This window comes from Salvia hispanica, chromosome 1, assembly GCF_029641045.1.
Source record: "Salvia hispanica isolate PSC_SH4W2 chromosome 1, Shi_PSC_v1, whole genome shotgun sequence".
Taxonomy (NCBI): Eukaryota; Viridiplantae; Streptophyta; class Magnoliopsida; order Lamiales; family Lamiaceae; genus Salvia; species Salvia hispanica.
In genome coordinates this window covers 69732464-69754488 of record NC_142692.1, presented here as the reverse complement: position 1 = coordinate 69754488, position 22025 = coordinate 69732464, and the positions used below count along the sequence as shown (strand labels likewise).

The following is a 22025-nucleotide window of genomic DNA, read 5'->3' as shown; positions in this document are numbered from 1 at the left end:
GAAGATGTTTGTGTTAATTATAACTATTTATAATGATATTTAGTTAAAATTCATTTATCATGACAGGATGGTAAATGAATCAATCTAATTCATTTAGTTAAAATGTCTACGTGGACAATTTTATTTAATATACATAGGTTAGCTTTTTATTAGTTTAATAGTAATAAATAAATAAATTGAAAATATCCTAGTTTTTTAAATAAGCTTTAAAATTTTCAAAATATGTTTAATTTTTATTTTAATTATATAAATTTTAAATTAGTCTTCAATTATGACTTTAAACATGGATAGTATCTCAAGATTATGATAATTTACATGTTTTACATTCGACTAATTTTTTCATTATGCATTGGATTAACTCTATGTTAATTTTATTGTCAATAGTCCGATTAACATGATGGACTAGATCAAAATCTGAACGTTTAGGGTTAAAATTAAATTGAATATGTATAATGCAATAAAATCACAACTCAATCAGCTCACTCGAATACGATTTGGCCGAAGTCCACTAAGGCGACCTGATTGACATCCCTACCGACGATTAGGGATGTCAATCGGGCCAGCCCACCGGGTTTCGGGCTGGCCCTACTCGCGTTATGGGTCAATCGGGGGCGGACTAATCGGGTTGTGAATTCTTTCGAGTTATAAAAGTTCAACCCTAAACCTAAAGCTCGGGTTTCGGGCTAGCCCAGCGGGCTAATCGTGTTGCTACCGATAATATTAACAAGCGATCAATCCAACAAATGATGATGAAAATTAGTTATATTCATAAAATGTAAAATATTTAATTATGATAAATTTGAGATACATACTCAAACTCAATCATAAACATGATCAAATACAAATATTTGAGATATATCGTGAAATTTTAATGCATATTTTAGAAATTTAAATAATTTTTTTAAGTGAAATTGAAGTTTTTTATTTACTTATCAATTATTATATTAATAAATATATTCAATATATAATTGTATATTTAATATAATATTAAAAGTTATTTTTTTAGTTATCTATATTATAAAATTAATCAACGAAGTGTCGAAAAAAAATAGAATAATAAAATTTTATCGGGTTTTCGGGTCTGATCCTAACGGGCCGCGGGTTAATCGGGTGCGGGCTAATCGAGTTTTAATTTTATTGGGCTAGAAATTTCAAGCCCTAACCCTATAAATTTGGCGGGTTATTCGTGTCAACTCACGGATTGCGCCGTTGCGGGCTACATTGACATCCCTACGACGATCACTTAACATGCCCCGGCCCCCACCAACTTCCACTTTCCCTTTTTTAGAAAACCAAATTCTAAATTGGAAACAATCCCAAATCGAGTAAATACATAATATTAGTCGCCAAACAGGACTTTGGGGCATAGAAGGATGTCCGTCAGCGTTAGATTGTACCTCACGCACACATGATCGTACCATCCCCTTTCCTCTTCAATTGCACAAAAAAGCAAGGAATCTCCACCACCATTCACCATCCAATTTCCATCTCCATCTCCATCTCCATCTCCATCTCCATCTCCATCTCTCTCTCACAGACACAGACAAAACACCCCTTCTCTACAAATAAATACAGACAAATTGAGCTAATTTTGGCCGATTGTCATTGTAAATTTGCGCGTATTGATACAATTTATAAGGGGGAAACCACAATATAGGAATGAATTCTGATGACGAGATGGCAGCGGCGATGATGGAAGATTCCTGCGACGACGAGGACTTCTACAACGGCGACGGAGATGGAGACGAAGATTCCGACCCGGACAGCGCCGTCGTTAGCTACGACGGCTTGATGGACCACGACTCGGACGATTTCGATGATCTATCCTCCTCTCAACCGATATACTATCATAGGTCACAGGTTATTTTCAACTTTTCCCTTAATTAGCTCAATTTTATTCTAAATCGGATAGTTGTTTCCCGAAAAAATTTCATGATTGAGGTAGGTCGTTATGCAATTGAATCTGCTGCTAGGCTGGGTTTAGGCAAAAATTCTATTTTTTTCCAGTTCGATTTGGGAATGGTGGGTTTTAGGGGTATATATTTTCTCCCAATTTCTGTTCTTTTTAACATTTGAATGATATTAGTAATGCGCAGCAGGGTTGTTGATTTCAGTAATTGGAGAGAATCTTCCTTTGTGGATTTGTGGTTGATGTTTAGGGTTAAGCTAATGGAATGTTCGATTTGTCTGGTGACTATTAGGGGCGTTGCAAGTTTGCTTTGTTGTTGTTTTGTCTTATGTTCTTGTTCTTATGGATCAAATTCGAGCTGCTAGTTTTGCTATTGTTTTGGTCAAAGTCGTTCGTTTGCAGTCCCAATGATGTGCCCCTATAGAATTGTAGTAACTCACAAAGCTTGTTAGTGTTTTGTATATGTTCTGCATTCGAATTTGTGCTATTCAAGTTAATACTAATGGATTTAAATGGTTTTCACTCTTTTTTTTTCCTGAATTTCATCATTTTAAATGAAGATGATATACGGCAACGCCAAGAAGAAAGTATCACCCTGATTTCCACCGTCCTCTTGATATCAAGGGTTGGTGCTAGCATTTTGCTCCGCCATTATAACTGGTAATTTGTTTCTGAATAGCTGTTTTTCCTGGCTATATATACCATCTTCAGTGTGTCATTTCAAAGGCTAATAATGCACAAATCAACATGGCTCAATGGTTCATGGCCTTTTACTTTAAGTTGCTCCTTTTATGCTTAGAAATATTGGCTGTTTCGTGGAAGCTTTCTATGTTGTTTACTCTTGCTGAACTAATGGATGAGCTTAAAGATTATTTATGAAGATTGCTTTTTTACCATCTGAGAGATTTCTTTATACTTCTTGACTCACAGGAGTGTTAGTAAAGTGAATGATGAATGGTTTGCAGATGAAGAAAAGGTCCGCAAAACTGTTGGTTTGTTGGAGAGTGGCACTCCCTTTCCTGATGATCAAGAGGTGACCATAGATATGAAAGTCTATTAAATTTTCTTTGAAATGCAAAAATAGTGAAAAAACTACGGTACTAAGTATCATTTGAGTTTCTTCTTATGAGCATACGTCTCCAATTGATTTCTGTCTTTCTGCAGCTAACTTGTGGGATCTGCTTTGAAAATTATCCACGAGATAGAATGAGAGCTGTCGCCTGTGGCCATCCCTTTTGTGTTTTGTGCTGGCAAGGTTTTATCCACTCACTTCCTAAAAGTTTCTATGCTATTTTGTTTGCTGCAATTGGGCACTGGGTGAGGGGCTGGTGGATTCTAAGGGCCATTAATGGGACCCATATGTTGAAAGAGTCCCCTCCTATACCTTAAAGATATATGATTCTGGATATCTAAATTATACTTTACTTTGTGGCACAGGGTATATCAGAACATCAATTAATGACGGACCTGGATGTTTGAATTTGCGGTGTCCTGATCCATCTTGTGGTGCAGCTGTTGGCCATGATATGGTGAATGAGTTGGCTTCTAAAGATGATGAAAAGAAATATATTCGCTACTTTTTGAGATCATTTATTGAAGATAATAGAAAGGTACAGGAGCATAGGAACATTTATAAGATGATCTCCTTTCAAAAGAAGCATAGTTGTTTACGAAGTCTCAAGTTCTTAACATGAATGGCACATGAAAAAGTTGGTGGGATGTGGGTCCTACTTTTAAAGTATTCCCTCCGTCCCAAGATAAGAAACTCATATTCCTTTTTGGATGTCCCAAGATAAGTGATTCATTTCCTTTTTTGGTACTCCTTCTCTTACTTTTTTTCTCTACTTTATTAACTCTCTTACTTTATTCACTTTCCACTTCACTAACAAAATCTCATTTCCTTAAATCTCGTGCTGAAAAGTCTGTGGCCACTTATCTTGGAACGGAGGGAGTATTAGTTTTATTTTATAATAAAATGTGAGTAGGAATGAGTTAGTGGAATATGAAGTCCACTATCAAAAATGGTAAATGTGAAGTGTGTCAAATTTTGAGGGACGGACCGAAATAGTAAACTGGATCAAAATTTGGGAGACAAGGGTGTAATATACTACTCCCTCCGTCTCACATTTGGAGTGACAATTAGTTATGGCACGGGTTTTAAGGAATTGGTGGAGTGTGTAATTAATGAAATGAGAGGTGGAGTGCGTAATAAATGAAGTTAGATAATGGAGTGAGATGATGGAGTGTGTGATAAATGAAATGAGTTTGTTACAGATGGGTCCCTCTTTGACTTTTTGGTTTTTTATTTTTGTTTTGATTTATTTTAGTATAGATAATGGCATTTTGGTGTAATTTGAGTGAATAATGGGGTAAAATGTTATGTGCAAATATGGTAAATTCTAAATGTTACTCCAAATGTAGGACGAACTTTTATGGCAAAATGTCACTCCAAATCTGGGACGGAGGGAGTATAAAAGTAGGACCCACGTGCCACTAAAAGTAGGACCCACCTAACAGTTTTGTGAGTTAAAGAAGACAGAGTAAAGTAAGAGAGAGGAAAAAGTAGAGATAAAGTTATTTCTATTTTAAGAAACGTTTCATTTTTAATAGTACAACCCAAAAAGGAAAACGTTTCATTTCTAATGGGACAGGGGAAGTATATTTTCTCATTTATGTCATCGAGGATATTTTAGCATACATAAAATTAGTACCAAAAGTTATATTATAATATCTTCTCTCATTCTCCTCACTCTTTATACTATTATTATTAATCAATATTAATATTATTATTTTAATGTTATAAATTAATAATTAATTTATTTTTAATATCATTAATATACTTAAATATAATTAAAGTTATAATTATATTTAATTATATTATTATTATAATACTAAAAACTGGTAGTAGTTAATAATAATTGTAGTATAATTATATAAATTATGAATCACATAATATTACGTAGTAGTAATAATAATAATAATAATAATAATAATAATAATAATAAATTAGTAACTAATCAATATAGCATTAATAAAAATTTAACATTGTGAATTGTATTTATAATGATATAAAAAGTTGAATATTTTTAGTTAGGTGTTTCAACCTTAAAATGAGTATAAAATAACTTTAAAAAAATATGCAATTGATTTAATTACTTTAAATAATTGATTTAATTAGGTATTTTGTTTATTTTGAATGCAATTAGATGTATGTATAAAATATTAAAAAGAAAGAAGAAAAAGAAGAGAAAATAAAAAAGAAGGAAGAAGAAACATAAACTAAGGAGAAAAAAGAAAAAAGAAAGAAAGATAAATACTACTATAAAGAAAGAAGAAAATGAATAAAAAAGAAGAAACTAAAGAAGAAAAAGAGAAATAAAAAATGATGAAAAAATAATCACATATTTGGTACTATTTAATTGAAATTTCCAAGAATGTCCTCCATGGAAAAAAATCACATGCTTGGTATCAAGGGTTATTTTTGTCACAGGGTACAAAAACAATATAAAATAAAAATCAGGTATAATTTATGCAGAGACGAAGCTGGAAATTTTATACTGGGGGGCCTGAGTTTTTGGTTTCCTGCAGCATGGGCAATGGAGAGTTGCAAGATATATAAATGAATAATGAGAGAAAATATATTAATGAATGCGTACTAGAAACTATATATAGATATGTTAGTCATGCTTAGAAAATAAGGTGCAAGTAAATAAGAAAATAAGACTAAAAATCAGATATTACGTAAATAAGTAGAAGTCCAAGTAAACCTCTTAAACATAAGAGTGTAACAATTTAAACAAAGACTCAAATTTAATTTCATATAGAAATCAAAATTGGAAGAATCTAATTAATTGCAAAGATTGCTAACGTTGTAATGATCCTAAAAATTATGTATTCAATTGCAAAGGACCCAAAAGACACAATGGAGTTACAATTATAAAATAAATCATTTTTTTTGCAATGTTTTGTGAAAGAAGAAAGTTGCATTACAGTACATGTTTTATTAAGTTCCTTTAATAAATACTTATTTCACAATACATTCATCTTACTTAATATATTCTTTTATTAAATTATAAAACTATTGGACATAAAACAAGGAATAGAAAAAATCAAAGAAGTGGCAGACAATAGAAGATAATCAAATAAATGGTGGACACATAACAATTGTACATAAAAACAATGAATACAAATGGCTTGCTGGCAGCAGGAATAGAACTTGAGTCAATATGACTAATGCCTTGGGGCCAAGCCATATGCACTACTCGAATACATCATAAATAAGTAGGATATAAATGGTAATAACTACATATGTTGGGGGGCCCAGTGGCCCCCCAAGCCCCATAGTGGCTTCGTCCCTGTATTTATGTTCGAAAGTGAAAGATCAGATATTATCTATGTAGTTCACTCTACTTATTAAACTACACTTGGACGTCATTTTTTTTATCAATACGAAAATTATTAAAAGTGAACACTTTTGCAACTGCAATTACATAAATATGAATTAGAGAGGATTGATGATAGATACAGGGAAATGATAATTATGAATATGAAAGCATGCCATTGCCAATTACTACTATAAAAGATAAAACTAACTTAGTAATAAAAATAGCAAAAAAATAACTAACTTAGTAAAAAATAGCGATTTCATAAATTTTCAGATCAATAATAATTTTAAGAGTAAATACCAAAATTGGTCCTGAACATTTGACCATTTTACGATTTTGGTCTTAAACTTTATCTTTTAGATTTTTCGGTCTTGTACATTTCAAATCGGATCACAATTGATCCTAAACTAATCTTACCCAAATTATGAAAGAGGAGAAAATTACTCACATAATAGAACGTCTATCTCTATTATTTTATCCAAATTTTCTCCTCTTTCATAATTTACCTACTCTTTCTTCATATCTCTCTGATTTTATCTATTTTTTCTCCTTTATCTTTTACTTTACCAATTTGTCATTAAAATTTGGGTAAGATTATTTTTTATGGACGGAGGAAGTATATGTCTACATGTTTAGTCATTGAGGATTCTATTTGAAAGATATGGATTTATTTATTGAAGAATAAATACGATGCAAAGCCTCGTAGAAATTGAAAGAGCAGCTATAAGTCGAAGTGTTCATAATCCAATAATGAAAGAAAGTGTGAACTCTGAGTTCAAAGAGTTGTATGATAGGAATGAGATTCACTAGAGAAAATCATGAGAGGAACTCATTGACAAAAATGGAGTTGCATAACAAATGAACAAACGTTGAAATAACGAGTGAGATGCATGATCCTGAACTAGTTTCATGTTGGTTCAACCTTGCGTAAATCATACAAATTATTTCATTAGCATTTCATTTTTATACATTCCATCTCCAATTTTTTGATGCCATCAACCTTTTTTATTTTTATCTATGTGGCATCTAACTCATCAGCTGAATGACAAAAGAATTAGGGATTTACTACAGTTGATCAATGAACTGTGGGTGAGAAATATTAGTGATTTTTCCTTGGCACGTTGAAGATGGCATGTCAAAAATGATCATGTGAAAAATGGCATGTCAAAAATGATCTCAAAAAATACACATTTACACAGCCTTAGAATTTCCAAAAGCCTCAATATTTCTACGCAGGAGATGGTCGGTGAGGGTCGTAGGCTCGTGGCCTTGTTGTAGTAATTGAGAGATGATCTTAACTGCTGCTCTTGGTACGGCCCTATGGCATTATTTGCTTCGAATTCTCCACAATTCACCTGGAGCAATTTCTCCGGGATCTAGTACACCAAACCTAGCCAGTCTGATATATGGGACTCTTTCTTCATTGCACCTCAACAAACTTCTGGCAACAATTGCAAGAAAAATCAGTATTTGGTCGCGTTAGTAGGAAATAAGAATATGGTACATGATTGTGCAGTCCGTCTGAGGTATAGCATGATCCCTGTGGTATAACCCTTTTATTTGTTTGAGAATGTGACAACGTTTATGAATCGATAACACAACACTAAGCAAATATAGTGAATTCACCATATAAGCTTGGTGCAAATGACCTACAGTTATAGACACAGTGCAAGTGACTTATACGTGCAGTGCAAACATTCTCACCATCACTTATAGGTGCAGGGCAAGCATCTCAAGTTCTAACAAATAAGAGATTATTTTTAATCCATCCCTACACACACATACATGTATATTCAAGCCCAGGTCAAAATCATCTCCATAACTACAGATTCACCAATTCTCCGCAGATCAACAACAACAACCACAGATCAACTCATATTCCCCAGATCAAGTACACAAAGCATTAGTTTTTTGTTTTAGAGTTTTCATATGTTTTAAGTTTTTGCTTTTGTTTTTCAAAACCCCGTAGGAGAATTTTGTGTTCTAAAAATATTTTCTTGAATCCATGTCATGAGCTTAACATGAAGAACTTAGAAACACGCATGCTTAGGGACATACTTTAGACCGAGTTGTCAATGATATTACATTCCATCTATGTTTAAGTATGGCTTGAAGTTTTGATTTGATGGTTTGATGAAAAGGTGTAACTGACTTTTTCTGCATGCACAATATGGAATATCAAGCTTCCTGGGTCCAGAGAATCCACTAGATCACAAGGTCTAGGAACTCGCGGAACGCTGAAAGATCTCGGTCGTTGGACACACAGTTTATCACTTCAAAACCCTCAATCCGCGTATACTATGAATTAGTATAGGGAAGCAGGGATCGATCCCACGAGGACAGATGTGAAATCATGCATTTAAAGAGGCTTTTGGGTGGTTTGGCTGCTGCCACGCAAATTTGGGTTGAGGAATTTATACTAGACAGGGGAAAAGAAATTTAACTATCTCTAGATCTAGGAACAGGAAAACATCCACGTAACATAGATTGACATTATATCATCACTATCTTCAAACCAACTTCTTAGATCTAGTAATATCACTACCTAATCTAGCTAGGCAGACTCGATGCATGCAGTGGGGACCATTTTTCCAAAATAGAAGTGTACGACCAAAAAGCTGCAAAATAACCAATTCTAAGCCTAACCACCTACAAAACGCAGAGCATCATCGGAATTTAACTGAAACATGATGAAAACAGAAAAATGTTTTGTAACTCAACAACGACCAACAGATCGGACGTCAGAAAACACCGATAAACCAAAGAAAACTCAGATCTCTATCTCCTAGATGATGTAAAACAAAAATGAAAGTAGAAGCTCAAAATCCATGCATAATTCAATTCCCCTGTTCAGATCCACACTTCGGATGTTAAATCCACTCCGGATCCAAGCATCCGAGACAAACTCCGGTCAAAATCATCTCCATAACTACAGATTCACCAATTCTCCGCAGATCAACAACAACAACCACAGATCAACTCATATTCCCCAAATCAAGTACACAAAGCATTCAACAAAATGAATAACAATCAAACCTCCGGAACAAACTCCTCAAAACACCGAATCAACATAAATCAACACATAATCAACATCATCATAACATGAAATAAAATTCATAGATAAACAGCAAGTAGCAAAACGAACAAATCGACTTCGAACGGCGAAGTTCGACAGAATCCAAAAACATAAACGCTGAAAAAGTAAATGATTGTATCTTCGTCCTCCTTGAGGACGGTGTTGCACAGATTTTCCTGAATATGAGACCCCTATTCTACCCAGAAATCCCATTTCCCAAGTGTGTGTGTGTGAGTTGAGAGCTATCGTCTATCTCCTCGTGTGTGTTACATGCTCCTTCTTATATAGGCGTGAAAGTGGGTCCAGCAGAGGCTTTTTGTGTTGAATTGTCTTCTTTGCCCTCAGCTTCAGACTCCCTTCGTCTAGCCATTTTCTTTCTCGATTCTGCTCACTTTTCGCCTTTTTCCTTCGCTAGTCCACTTCCTTCAATTTTTCCTGGACCTGGCAAATATTCTTCACACACCTGGCTTAAACAATGTGTTAGACCCAGTAAATAGTGAATTTTCATCTTATAACCGGTGCATGAAATTAGCCTTATCAAGGTGCATAATTAGTGAATTACTTATTCGCCTTGAATCATGCTTTATACCTTGTAAGGATTTGAGCTTTAAATTCTTTCTTGTGTGATTTATCTGTATTCATGTATATGTTTCTAGAACTTGCTCCTAGTCTTGCCTAAGTTTACATAGTGTTTAAGTTGATAAGGGAAGATGTTAGGCCATTTTTTCTAGCCTACTTTTATACCCAAATTTTCGACCCTCTCAAAATTTTTAAATTTTTTCATTTGGAGCCAATTTTGAGCCTTTAAGCCTATTCTTTGGAAGCCAAATAAATGGGGACAATTCCTTGGGTTAGTATAATTTTTATTATCTTTTGTAAAGGAATTGGAGAGATAAGGAGGAAAGTATGAAAAGTAGTATGTTTAATGTAAAGAAAGTGCAAGTTGTGAAATTGAGAAAAATTCCAAATATGTGTTTAATCTTAGAAAGGATGCATAAGAAAAAGAAAGAAAGGTTGAATAAAAAAAGAAAAAAAAAGTGTGAAAGGTTGTGAAAAGAAAAGAAAATAAATGGACTGGAAAGTGAGTTGAAGGAGAAAATTAAAGTGTTAAAATTGTCTTGGGGTTTAGAAAAGTGGAGTCAATTTTACTCTACTTGGGATATTTTATTTTGAGTCACTTTTTAGTCAAATAGTCTTCACCTACAAAAGAGCCTACATTACAACAAAAAATAAAGACCTTTCGGACTTTTGATGGTTAATCACATTTAGTAGAGGAGGGATTAGATTTTGAGCAAGCCTGTGGTAAACTTTGCATGATGCATGATTTGAGTGCTTATATACACAATATCCTTATACACTTTGAGAGTGAGAGAACACTTCCCATCTTTGGAAGTTTGCCACATGTGAGTGCTTGGTTTCAAGGTGTTCCACGAGTTAGTAATGAAAGTGCACTAATAAGCCTTGCTTGATTTGATTACGTTAATACATGTTTAATCTGTTCTTTCATCTTTTGAGGCAATTATGACATCTGGTTCTTGTGCATTCCGTACGTCTACTTTTGTGTCTTTATTGTTTTCTTCGAGGACAAACAAAAATGTAAGTTTGGGAGAGTTGATACACTCAGATTTTGCAGTGTTTTAAGGCCATTATTTGGTCCGTTTTCGATGTTAAAGTCACTCTACACGTCTATTATTAGTATATTTCATCTATTTTGGTATTTTGACTTGTTTTGTGAAAAATGTGCATAATTGAGCCGAAAAAGGGAGTCAAAACGCAAAGTCTGGAATTTTGGAGTTCAGACAGCGACCGGCGACCGCCGCGAAGTTGTACGGGGACTGTCGGCGCCTGGCGGCCAAAGATATGCAGCGGCCCGCCTCAGAAATTACACTTGGAAGAGAGTCTCGCCCGGCGACCGTCGGAAGACATGCGGCGGACCGCCGCCGAAGGTACAGAGACTCTGGACTCCAGCGTGGCGACTGCCGGCCAAGGTGCAGCGGCCCGCCGGAGAAAGGCGGCGAATCCGATTAGCCCTAGATCTGCTCCAAGATTTACCATATTTTGAAGATCTTCTCCTTCTACAATGAGGATTGGTTTTCCCCTATAAATAGGACCTCAAGCTTCATCAAACATAGAGCTTCTTTTTGCAACATAAATTCTGTAAGATAAAAAACTAGAGTACTTCAATTGCACAAGGAGTTGAAGAAGGGTTTCAAGAACATCAAGAACGACAAGGATTCAATCTATGTGTTTAGCTTATTTCACTATGTGTAACTAAACTCATAGGATTCTAGGGATGTGTTAGTAATGACTTTGGTTATACAATTCCAGTTTTCTATTTAATATCCGTTTTGTTTTTACTTTGTTTCTTCCCTAAGTAATCTTGATGCTGCATGATTGAGTGACACAATATTGTATGATTTAATATAACTTGCTTCATAACTGTGAGAGAGTTCTAGCGAGTTAGATCCACTTAGTAGACGCTACAGTTAGCTTCATTAAAACGACACTGTTAATTGAGAGTGAGGACTTTTCAAGGGTCTTAGAAGCTTTTTGTAGTTACGTGTTAGGATTTACAACCCTAATCTTGTAATCAACGTTTGCATCGCATGAGCATAAGCTAGGCGACTCATCCTATCAAAATAATAACTGTGTTAGGGTATTGTAGTTTGGAATTTGTATAACCATAACTGTGAACACACATCCCTGAAATTCCCTTATCTCTATCGTTTATCTCCGTGTTTTAATTGCAATCAGTTGTTATTTGCTTTCTATTTGTTTTCTGTTTTCAAAAGTTTTCAAATTCTCTTGTTTCTCCAAGTAGTAATTGACTCTTAGTAGAAGATAGACAGTCTGTGTTTGCCTTCCCCGTGTTCGATATCCAGTACTGTCCTTTAGCTATACTATATATACTCTGTATACTTGCAGGTTTATTTAGTGCTAAAAAATAGTGCATCAGTAATCTCTCTCCAGTGTGTATCAATTTTGAAAATGTTACTAGTGTACCACCATTATCCTCTTTTAACCCCCTTCTAGAATCTACATCAACCCAATCACCTCGAAAAAGAACAGCCTTATACTTTCCATCGAAATCTAGCTCCAAAATTTCAGTAAGTGCACCATAATACTTTTTTCCTAAGGCGTCAACAACAACAAAAAAATTTCAGCAAGTGTCCTTAGCAATTCCACTTATTAATTCAAAAATAACATCTGCATCTAGTATATGAAGTTTGAACCACCTTGTCAGTGCAACTTGGATAGGGAAACTCAACTCAGGTGTCATACTAGACCATCCAAGACTACTCTTAATCCGCTACTCAACTCAGGTCATTTCAGCAGACAGTGAGGAACGAGGGGAGAAATAAATCAGAATTTGAGTGTATTGAGTCCAAAATGAAACCTGACAAATAGAGAGAAAACTATAATAAAAAAAAATACTCAAATTCTGGATAACTTAGGAGCCAATCTTAAACATTGATCAAACCAAGCATAAGCGGCAGTCGAATAGATTACAGATCGAGCTTGAATTCCAAATAAAATTCTTAATGTATGTTTATCAATCCAGGAGAAGACAATTCAAGTATTTCTGTTTGGTTTTGCAGTCATGATTATAGATGTAAAATTGAGAATTACATGATTTTAAAATGCACAGCTCTTCAACTAAACATGCACTTGATTGAAAATAAAAGGAAGAAAACCAAATAGCAAACAAGCAATGCACAATTCATACGGTTTGCAATTTCTAGCTCCGACTGTAATATAAATATCCTAAATTGTGAATCCCTAGACCTCTAAACTCAATCAACATGGAGAAACAATGAGTGAAGAAATCAAACCTCAGTGAATTGAGATTCTCCGATGAGACCGGTGAAACAATGATGAAGAAATTGAACCGCAGTGAGTCGATTGGATTTCTTCGAATGGAGATATTCCGATGAGACCGGCGACAAGGGAAAGACGATCTCCGCGGCAGGGAATCGGAGCGGCGAGCTGTAGAAGAGAGAGAGGCGGAGATTTTAATTGTACTTTTTTTTTTCAATAAAGATATAGTTAAAAATGTTTCAATTAAGATACGTACTCCAATGTATCTACTTAATTACTTGGAGACATATTTACTAATGCGTCCCTAACTTAGAGCTCAATTTAAGTACGCTTATTTAGCTCTTTAATCTTGGCTATTTAAAATAAATCCCAACGCAATTAAATGTATCCTTAATTTTATGTCCTTATATAATACATTTGTTGTAGTAACTGGTTCCCCTTCTAACTTTATAATCAGGAGTGACAGGATAAGTAAGCTGCAAGAACTTGTCCCTAATATGGATAAGCCTTTAACTTCATATACCCTTCTATTCTGATTGGTCATAACGTAAAAAGGGAAACATACGATATGCTGCAGAAATGAGTCATGACTTTCCATCAGTTCCTGCCCAGATATTTCCTCCCTTTTGTATGTACTCAGCTAGTTAATAACAACAAATATTTATTTGACATCAGGTTTGAAATAAGCAAAACTAATTGTGGCATGGATAGGACTTTGATGCTATGCTAGTAGCCATACATATTTTGATGCGGGGACTTATGAACTTAATTGATGCAGTCTTTTGATTTTCCTAACGAACACTGCAGACATGTTAGAAGCCAGGTTGTTTATTTTCCCATTCTACTACCTTGGTTTTGTGTTTTTTGTTTGGAGATTATCTGGAAAATTTTCCCTAGGCCACATTCTTTGTCCGTTGTCCCTCTAGCTAGTGGATATCAGCATGGAGAAGATCTGTATGGTTGAAAACTTCTCCATGTGTATATTTCCTAAGCACGCTTGCTGTTTAGAAATTGATTTCTTCTTCAGCTATTTTCGTCTTCCTTGGTGTCAATTCATCCATTTCAGAATACTATTATTCTGTCTGTGGCAGGATCTAATGGAGCATCAAAAGAAATGCAGACGCTCAACAAATGATTGGACATTGTAGAGTAAAAATACAATGTTATGGTATGAGTTCCAAAAACTCCACCTTGTGTAACTGTTGCTTTATCTAGTTTAATTAATGGCAAGGATTACAGTTATTATTATTAATATTTATTAAACTATGGCCGATTACGTTTTCTATAAACTGTGGCCTAAATAATAAAGTTGATAGCAATGGACAGAAAGTATCAAAATACTTAATAAAGTTGAGTGATATAGAATTATCTTTTTGATTATACAAAAATAATAATTTAACTGAACAATTATAAACCTATGTTTATAACTTAATCAGATAAAAACTTTGAATCATTTGCATATTTAGAAGTCTGTAAATGAATGGGCTTTGGAGCAATTATGAATGGGCTCATTATTTTCTTATTAGAGCCCAACTACAAAATGGTATTAGGCCCAATGATGTCACCTTCTTTAGTTATGTGGCTCTTATCTGAACACCGCGCTTCAATTCATCAATTGCTCTACAAATTGTTGAACAATAAATTTCTGTCCGTTTTCGATCGCATTTGGTTCAGACTATAGGAGTTTCAAGAGCATTTTTCGAGGTAACAAAATGGTACTATTTCCGATTTAGATTTCCCAAGTTTGTATGCAAATTCCCCTTTTTTCTGAATAATTGAGAAAGTGGTTGAGTTTCTCATCATATGATCTCGTCGTTAACTGTATGATTGCGCTGTTGTTTCACTTTGTTTATGATGGAAGCTCGCTTCGAATTTTAAATGGTTGGTTGCTAAGGCTGCATTCAGCTTAAGTCATAGAAAGTCCCCAATCCAGTAACGATTTCACGTGTTTCTGAATTGACTCGTGAGGAATACTCAATATTTACATCTATTTATTGTTCGAATTGTGTGTCTGTGTGTATTTTGTGGTTGTTGCTGATTTAGATTTGGTTAATGGAGCAGATGGGTGCTGTCAATTCGGAATTAGAAGACCTATTTCATGATAAAAAGCGAGTCAGGAATCCCCTTGTACCCATTGGAAAATCTCTAATCTTGTAGAATTCCGGTTTTTTTTTTTTTTTTTCCTTTTTATGGTTGAATTCCCACTGTGTTTTGACCTCTGATATACATTTGTTGGGCTCAGTCCAATGGTTGAATTATTCTTTTTGATGGAATTATGTGATCATTATGTTTCCGTACTAACTAATGTCTGGGGGTAAGTGTTTTGGAATAGTGGTGAGTCGAGCTGTTTCACTAGTTACTTGGAATCAGTTTGTAGCTCGTAGAATAGCTCATGTTGAATTTGAGGTTCATCTCTATCTCTATCACAATCGCCTTGGCTTGTTAGTCTCACTTGTGAACCAGTTGAGCTGTTGTAACTTGATTTGGAATCAATCATAAAATTTACGCATCAAGAATTTGATTGACCTGAATCGACCTCAAACTTAGGATCACCTGTTATGTTATTTTCTAAGATTGGAGGGGGTGGGGACAACATACCAAAACTGACGATTGTGAAATAGGACAAGTTGGGTGTCTGAGAAAAAAACTCAGTTTTGCAGTTCCGTCCTCTTGAAATGGGTTAGTCTTGGGTTGTTTAGACGTGGGGGAGGTCAACTAGCTAGATATATCTGCACAAGGTATGAAACTCAAAAATTTTATCTTGTTGAGCCCATATCCTCTATCTTCAAACAAGTATGGTTTACACTTCACCAACATGCTTATGTGAGATCAATTTCAATGGCTTTCCCAAATTTTATATCGTTTTTCAACATTATGGATTGCTTTTATGTTTCAATGTTCTCACATGTTTGCGCGTCTCAGGTGCTTTCATGACGGCAGGGGTGCTGACGGCCGGTTTGATCAGTTTCAGGCAGGGAAACTCTCGTTTAGGTCAGAAGTTAATGAGGGCTCGCGTAGTTGTACAAGGTGCTACAGTTGCACTCATGGTTGGCACAGCTTATTACTATGGTGAAAATTTTTGAGGATCCTATGCTGGTGCTGCCTCCTCTCGAGCTTCATCTCCATGCCTTTTCTCCATTTCTTCATGAATAACATCTTCTCTTTAGCTTGCTTTCCCAAATTCGATTGATGTTTTTAGAAAAAGAGCGTGATTCATAGCGTCGTTGTGCTTTGTGAAACAAATAGAAACTGTATAAATACTAGTTTAGAATCGGGCTCTAGTTTTATTGTTTCTTGCAAGTGTTGATGGATGAATAGAATATAATTTCTTGAAACTGGTTCTCGGAGTTTTAACCCATCAAAAGCAAAGCAACACAATATTTGACATACATTGTCATTAAAAAGGAAAATAAAAAAGTTACACGCCTACCAAAATTAAAGTTTCAACATAGAGCACAACACAGTTAAGTTCTTGCTCTCATCAATGGCCCCTTCCCCTGCTGCTCCTCCCACGGCCGCCACCACCCCCACCACGAGATCCACGACCTGAGCCATTGGGTAACTTCAATGATTGCACATCCCTCCTCTTTTCAGGACGTGCCTCCTCAATATCGTCATACTCTTTGTAATTCGCTGAGCTTCTGGCCTTGAAAGAGATTTCCCGCGATCCCCCTTGCCCGTATTTGACCACATCCATTTGAACCTCACTGTGGTTTGGTCCGACCTGCCTTTTCACCCATTGGAAGGGATTCCTCATCTGCAAGGGACTCGTGATTCCAGAATGCTTGTGCATGCCGGTTGTCCTTCACTTCATAAAATCTGCACAGCAAGAAATGAAATTGAAACAAAAAATGGGGGATAAAACCATTTGTCCACTTATACATGCAAAGTGGAACATTCTAATATACTTCTCATTAGTCATTGATTGATATGTAAGTCTACACAGTATTATTTGGATAACATGGATCGATGTATACCCAAATATAACCAAATTATTGAACACGACTTTGATGATAGTAGTACATAAACTTTCATCTTTGATTCTTTATGATAGTAGTTTAATTTCACGCGATGAGACTTAAATTTTTCGTAGTGGAAAATATAGATATGGGCTGCAGCTGTTATGAGGCGCCAAGCCACTATATATATCGAATTAATACAAAGAAATCAGAGTTGTTTTTAATGAAATGCAATTTCAGGTGTTAATTATGGTATTTCTTTGTCATGATTTACGATCATTAATTTGTTGATATTTAGCTTATCTAATAATGTTTCACTTATATAGTTTTAACTATGTCTATAACTTCCAGTAGTCCTATTTAACAGTTTGTATAAATTTCAGCATCCATTATTTATTTAATATTTTTAAATGTAAGTTTTAATACAGAATAAACCCAATTGAATAAAATTTGAAACATTATGCAGATTATATTTCACAGCATATAAAATTTACTGAGGCAGACAAGCAAATTTTCAATTATTTATAATAAGGATGCCACAACAACCCCTATAGTCCAAACTCCAAACAAATGAAACAACAGACACCACCATTTTTGAAATGAAATCCCATTAAACTAATTAAATAGGGAGAAAAATGGTTTTTTGGAAAGTAGTTTTTATTATATTTTCCTTGAAACAATCCATTGAAAAATTCTTATTTTCGACTAATTCCACTAAATTCGACAACCCCACAGGCCACATACACTCATATAAAGAGATTATTATGTATTTATTGCACTAGGAAAGTCCAAATGGTATTGAGAGTTGACATTGCTATAATTACCCATGAAGTACAATAAAATAGGAAAGACACGACATATATTCACTCACACAGAATAGAATAGGAAAGGACAAAAAAGAAGCATAAGAGATAAAACAGAAACAAATATTAATTTCCTCTTTTACCAGAACTATTATCTAGTACTACTACTATACCTCTTTCATCCCGCATGTTCATGTCTTCTTGCTCATAACCAACCATTTTCTTCCTCCATTCCTCTTGTCTTTTTTCTCTACCTGATTTTCAAAATGGCGAAGCTGGTGGTGGAGGTTCTCGACGCCAGCAACCTCATGGCCAAAGACGGCCACGGCAGCGCCTCCCCCTTTGTGGAAGTGGAATTCGAGGGGCAGCGCCAAAGAACTTCAACTAAGCACAAAGATCTCAACCCTTACTGGGATGAGAAGCTCGTTTTCAACATCAAGAATCCCGGAGATCTCGACAACAAGGCCATAGACGTCCTTGTCTACAATGATAACAATAGTTTTCTTGGAAAAGTCAGAATCTCCGGCAGGTTTGTGGCTCAATCTGAGCAGGAATCCATGGGGCAGAGGTACCCTCTTGATAAAAGAGGCCCCTTTTCCCACGTCAAGGGCGATATCGCCTTGAAGATATACGCCGGTGATGGGTTTGAGGAGAGTGCTCCGCCCCCGTTGAAGGAGATCAAAACTGATGGTGAGTTATTCTACAAGGAGAGCCATGACAAGATCAAGAAGAAGAAAAGCAAGGAAAAGGAGGTGCGAACCTTCCACTCCATTGGCACCGTGATGCAAATGCAGTTCCCGGGGCAGAAACCAGAATACGGCGTGGTGGAGACTACAAGAATGGGGTATTGGGCCAAAGAAAAAACCGCCAGTACCTATGATTTGGTGGAGCAGATGAATTTCCTATACATCAGTGTAGCGAAGGCAAAGGATCTACCTGTCATGGACATCTCCGGCAGTCTTGATCCATATGTACAAGTGAAGGTAGGTAACTATAAAGGTGTCACGAAGCATCTAGACAAGAATCAAAATCCGGTTTGGAATGCAGTCTTCGCATTCTCAAAGGAGAGACTGCAGAGCAATCTCATTGAAGTTACCGTCAAAGATAAGGACACTGGCAAGGATGATTTCGCGGGGAAGGTTGCATTTGATGTTGCGGAAGTGCCTCAACGCGTGCCACCGGATAGCCCTTTGGCTCCGCAGTGGTACAAATTGGCAAACAAGAATGGCGAGAAGCGCCCTGATCATGGAGAGATCATGCTTGCAGTGTGGATGGGGACACAGGCTGATGAAGCCTTCCCGGAGGCGTGGCACTCTGATGCTCATAGCTTGAGCCAGCAGAGTCTAGCTAGCACAAGATCCAAGGTGTATTTCTCACCGAGGCTGTACTACCTCAGAGTGCACGTCATTGCAGCTCAAGATCTCGTTCCATCGGATAGAGGGCGAATACCTGACCCGTATGTCAAGGTGCAGCACGGCCATCAAATCCGTGCCTCTAGGCCTTCACCGATGAAGCATATCAACCCGGAGTGGAATGAGGAGCTTTTGTTTGTTACATCTGAGCCGTTTGATGAGTATATTTTCATTAGTGTGGAGGATAAGGTTGGGCCGGGGAAGGATGAGAATATTGGGATGGTCCTGATACCAGTTAGGGAAGTTCCACACAGAATCGAGACTTCCAAGCTGCCTGAGCCACGCTGGTTAGCTCTGCAGAAGCCATCTAAGGCAGAGGAGGGCGGGGAGAAGAAGAAGGAGGTGAAGTTCGCCAGCAGAATCCTTGTTCGGATCTGCATTGATGCAGCATACCATGTTCTTGATGAGTCCACGCATTTCAGCAGTGATCTTCAGCCATCATCTAAGCATCTGAGGAAACCTAGTATTGGGATTCTTGAAGTTGGAATCTTGAGTGCTCGCAACCTGCTGCCGATGAAGGGGAAAGATAATAGACTGACAGATCCCTACTGTGTAGCCAAGTATGGGAACAAATGGGTTCGTACCAGAACACTTGTTGACACGCTTCATCCTCGTTGGAACGAGCAGTACACATGGGAAGTTCATGATCCTTGCAGTGTAATAACCATTGGTGTCTTTGACAATTGCCACATCAATGGGAAGGATGATGCAAGGGATCAGAGGATCGGGAAGGTGAGGATCAGGCTCTCAACGTTAGAGACAGACAAAATTTACACGCTTTCTTACCCGTTGCTCGTGCTAGCTCCCTCAGGATTGAGGAAGCACGGGGAGCTCCACTTAGCACTGCGATTCACCTGCACAGCTTGGATGAACATGATTACTCAATACGGCAGACCATTGCTGCCAAAGATGCACTATGTTCAACCAATCTCCGTGAGACACTTAGATTGGCTGCGCCACCAGGCTATGCAGATAGTGGCTGCACGACTGATCCGGGCCGAACCACCTCTTAGGAGGGAGGTGGTCGAGTATATGCTGGATGTGGATTATCACATGTTCAGTTTGAGGAGGAGCAAGGCCAACTTCTTCCGCATAATGTCACTCCTTTCTGGGATTTCACATGCCTGCAGGTGGTTTAATGGCATCTGTTATTGGAAGAATCCATTGACAACCATCCTCGTGCATGTGTTGATTCTGATACTAATCTGCTACCCGGAGCTTATCCTCCCAACGATCTTCCTCTACCTGTTTGTCATCGGGTTGTTGAACTACAGGCTGAGGTCAAGGATTCCGCCACACATGGATGCTCGTCTCTCTCAGGCCGAGAACACCCATCCAGATGAGCTGGATGAGGAGTTCGACACATTCCCAACATCCCGGCCATCTGACCTAGTGAGGATGAGATATGACAGGTTAAGAAGCATAGCAGGCAGAGTGCAGTCCGTGATTGGAGACCTGGCCACACAAGGGGAGAGGGCACTGTCGATACTGGGGTGGAGAGATCCAAGGGCAACAGCCATCGTCATCATCTTCTCTTTAATCTGGGCTGTGTTTCTGTATGTCACTCCATTTCAAGTTGTAGCAGTGCTCGTTGGCCTTTACATTCTTCGACACCCGCGGTTTCGGAGCAAGCTGCCATCGGTTCCTGTCAATTTCTTCAAAAGACTAACAGCAAGGTCAGACTCTCTAATATGAGATAAAGCTCAAGATCAGGATCAAGCATTCAAATTAAAGCAGAGAATTTATTGAGTGAATAAGTTCCAATAAAGCCTTCTACATCAGCTGCGGCAAAAGCCAAGTTTAGTAACTCACCTTACTAGAGCAGTATTTGTTCAATTATCTCCAATTTGTGTATTCTGTAACAATTTTCCCATATATTGTTATTCAACATATTATATAAGGAAATTGAGAAAGGTGCAAGCATCAAGACTGGCTCCATTTACTCAAATCAGCACATCATTAACAAAATTTGCAATTCAAATCTGCCAAATCTCCCAATCAGAAAATAGTTACAACCACTGAGTTTCTAGAACCAGTATCTCATATCTCTATACCCTAGATACAACATTACAAAAACTATAGAATATAATCCCAAATGGACCATCTCGCATTCTTGGCTTTTCATCTGATTACAATGCCTCATTCTCACTATTTCGTGGAGAAATATTCTTTCGCTTTCTCAGTGACCATTCATCTGATTACAATGCCTCATTCTCACTATTTCGTGGAGAAATATTCTTTCGCTTTCTCAGTGACCATCCGATGAGGTCTTGGCTTCTTGCCTCGCCTAGCTCTTTCTCATCTGGTGTGAATGGAACGGTTTTGACATCATCGGTATGTCCACAATCCGATAGATTAATGGCATGTCTTACTAACAAACTGCAATAATCTATAATTCTCCATCATCTTGCATAGATATTAGAAATGAGCCACTCACCCCTTAAAAGGGCTCATAAGGGGGAGGGTTATCCACACTTATATAGAGAAGGTAGGATCATCACCAAGCCGATGTGGGACAAGATATTAGAATTTTAACACGCCCTCTCACGTGTGGGCCGGAATGACACATCGGACTTGCCGATGTGGGACAAGATATTAGAATTTTAACACGCCCTCTCACGTGTGGGCCGGAATGACACATCGGACTTCCATCACGTGGGTA

At 36.9% G+C, this 22025-nt stretch overlaps 2 protein-coding genes and 1 long non-coding RNA gene across 5 annotated transcripts; all 3 read left to right on the top strand.

Moving 5' to 3' along the window:
- The first annotated feature begins 1354 nt into the window (after window positions 1-1354).
- LOC148934496 (putative E3 ubiquitin-protein ligase ARI7) lies at window positions 1355-3728 on the top strand. Of its 3 annotated transcripts, none has more exons than XR_016130027.1 (5): window positions 1355-1860; window positions 2470-2569; window positions 2875-2942; window positions 3074-3164; window positions 3347-3728. XR_016130027.1 is itself a non-coding variant. In XM_089057835.1 (4 exons), the coding sequence occupies exons 1-4, from the start codon at window positions 1817-1819 to the stop codon at window positions 3601-3603; spliced, it is 495 nt and encodes a 164-aa protein (XP_088913961.1). In that variant the 5' UTR covers window positions 1358-1816; the 3' UTR covers window positions 3604-3728. The 3 variants fall into 3 exon arrangements, 1 of the variants encoding a protein (XP_088913961.1); XR_016130021.1 differs by having other exon boundaries at window positions 1363-1860; window positions 2840-2942; XM_089057835.1 differs by lacking the exon at window positions 2470-2569 and having other exon boundaries at window positions 1358-1860; window positions 2840-2942.
- Window positions 3729-14647: 10919 nt separating this feature from the next.
- LOC125218639 (uncharacterized) lies at window positions 14648-16524 on the top strand. Its single transcript, XR_016130000.1, has 2 exons — window positions 14648-14893; window positions 16112-16524. It is a non-coding gene; the product is annotated as an uncharacterized LOC125218639 (long non-coding RNA).
- Window positions 16525-18120: 1596 nt separating this feature from the next.
- On the top strand, window positions 18121-21228 carry LOC125218835 (multiple C2 domain and transmembrane region protein 6-like). The gene has a single exon (XM_089057834.1). It carries the CDS (start codon window positions 18218-18220, stop codon window positions 21056-21058), a length of 2841 nt encoding a protein of 946 aa, XP_088913960.1. The 5' UTR covers window positions 18121-18217; the 3' UTR covers window positions 21059-21228.
- The last annotated feature ends 797 nt before the right edge of the window (window positions 21229-22025 follow it).

What these genes read in the sequence shown, in the direction of transcription:
- LOC148934496 (XM_089057835.1), top strand. Translation starts at nt 1,817, where the DNA reads ATGATCTATCCTCCTCTCAACCGATATACTATCATAGGTCACAG. An exon ending in TATACTATCATAGGTCACAG is followed by an intron (nt 1,861 to 2,839) that starts GTTATTTTCAAC and finishes CTTGACTCACAG; the next exon opens with GAGTGTTAGTAAAGTGAATG. An exon ending in TTGTGTTTTGTGCTGGCAAG is followed by an intron (nt 3,165 to 3,346) that starts GTTTTATCCACT and finishes TTTGTGGCACAG; the next exon opens with GGTATATCAGAACATCAATT.
- LOC125218835 (XM_089057834.1), top strand. Translation starts at nt 18,218, where the DNA reads ATGGCGAAGCTGGTGGTGGAGGTTCTCGACGCCAGCAACCTCATGGCC.